The 1,141-nt window shown below is 42.9% G+C and overlaps 1 protein-coding gene across 1 annotated transcript in view; it reads right to left on the minus strand.

The window, feature by feature from the left end:
- Positions 1-178: 178 nt before the first annotated feature.
- The window catches only part of LOC107579427 (zinc metalloproteinase-disintegrin-like leucurogin), a gene marked incomplete at its 3' end in the record, with an annotated part of 4,349 nt that continues 3,386 nt past the window's right edge, over positions 179-1,141 (minus strand). Inside the window, exon 4 of the mRNA XM_016265260.1 lies at positions 179-374. Coding sequence (XP_016120746.1) covers positions 179-374 — 196 coding nt within the window. The remainder of the gene's footprint in view (positions 375-1,141) is intronic.

Raw genomic sequence — 1,141 nt, forward strand, 5'->3', positions numbered from 1 at the left:
AATAATGTTCTTTTTAGCAACATCATATGACCCCTTTAATGCACTTCCAACCCTACAACCCAGATATGAACCCTGACTGTGCTTCTGAACAAGGTACTTACTCTAGAGAAACTGTCTTGTAAAATGTCTGTTGATCTTGGAGAAGTTTTGGACTTTTGGGTAATAAACTCATGCGTACCTGTTCCCCAAAGTCTTTGGCAGTGCTGGAGGTGAGTGGGGCATTGGCCATTATAGCAGTAACCCTGGCCAGAGCTGCAAGGTATGCCATTCATCTTAAAATCATTCTCTGGGCAGTGCTCTGAGAGCCCTGTGCAGTACTCTGGAATGTCACACTCATTTTCAGGTGCTCGACACAAGCTTTCAGCATCTTTTATCTACCATGGCAAGAGAGAAAATAGAAGCTGGAAATAACAAAAAAGTGTCAACCACAAACTTATCTAGAGTTACTGTTAACACTACATAGTAATGACTTCAAAATGAGGCCATGCAAAGGTTGCTGGTTCAGGTTCCACCAGTGTTGTAACTTTGGGCAACTTGATTGTCCCCCCCCCTCCCCTCATAAAACAAACAAACAACAACAGACGTTTGCATGACATTTATGCCACCCACACAATATATAACAAGTCAAGTCCAGCAGTTGAGTCTGATTTACAGATCCTTGTTTCAAATGTCAGTGGTGCTCTCCTGGCTCACTCTAGGAAAGCAGGCCCAAATATTGCTTCAACATTTCAAACAAGGCTTCTATTCTGCTGGGACTCAAGGAAGTCTCTTTCTTTGGCCCCGTGTTTATTCCCAGAGTTTTGGACATACAAAAGCCTCGAGGAAAAACCATCAAATGTCCAAATCACTCTGTGGTCCATTGGATAGCATATTGAGGGTTTGTGTCCCACCAGGAATTTCTTTGACACCCTTACTCCACCCAAAAATACATCTAGAAAAGAGTCCTGCATGACATTTGCAAACTCTTATAAGCTCTTCAACAACCTTTTTAAAGCCTTCCTTGATTTTTTGCTCTTCTGAGTAACCCTTCCTTGGCTTCCATGGCCATAGTCTCAGCCTCAGACGTCATGCCCATGGACTGTTGGCTGAACGTCTGATGCATATGGCACACTTTACTGGAAACACTTCAGGAATTTTGAAG

The sequence above is a fragment of the Sinocyclocheilus grahami genome, unplaced genomic scaffold (assembly GCF_001515645.1).
Source record: "Sinocyclocheilus grahami isolate Dianchi unplaced genomic scaffold, SAMN03320097.WGS_v1.1 scaffold17272.1, whole genome shotgun sequence".
NCBI classification, from domain to species: Eukaryota; Metazoa; Chordata; class Actinopteri; order Cypriniformes; family Cyprinidae; genus Sinocyclocheilus; species Sinocyclocheilus grahami.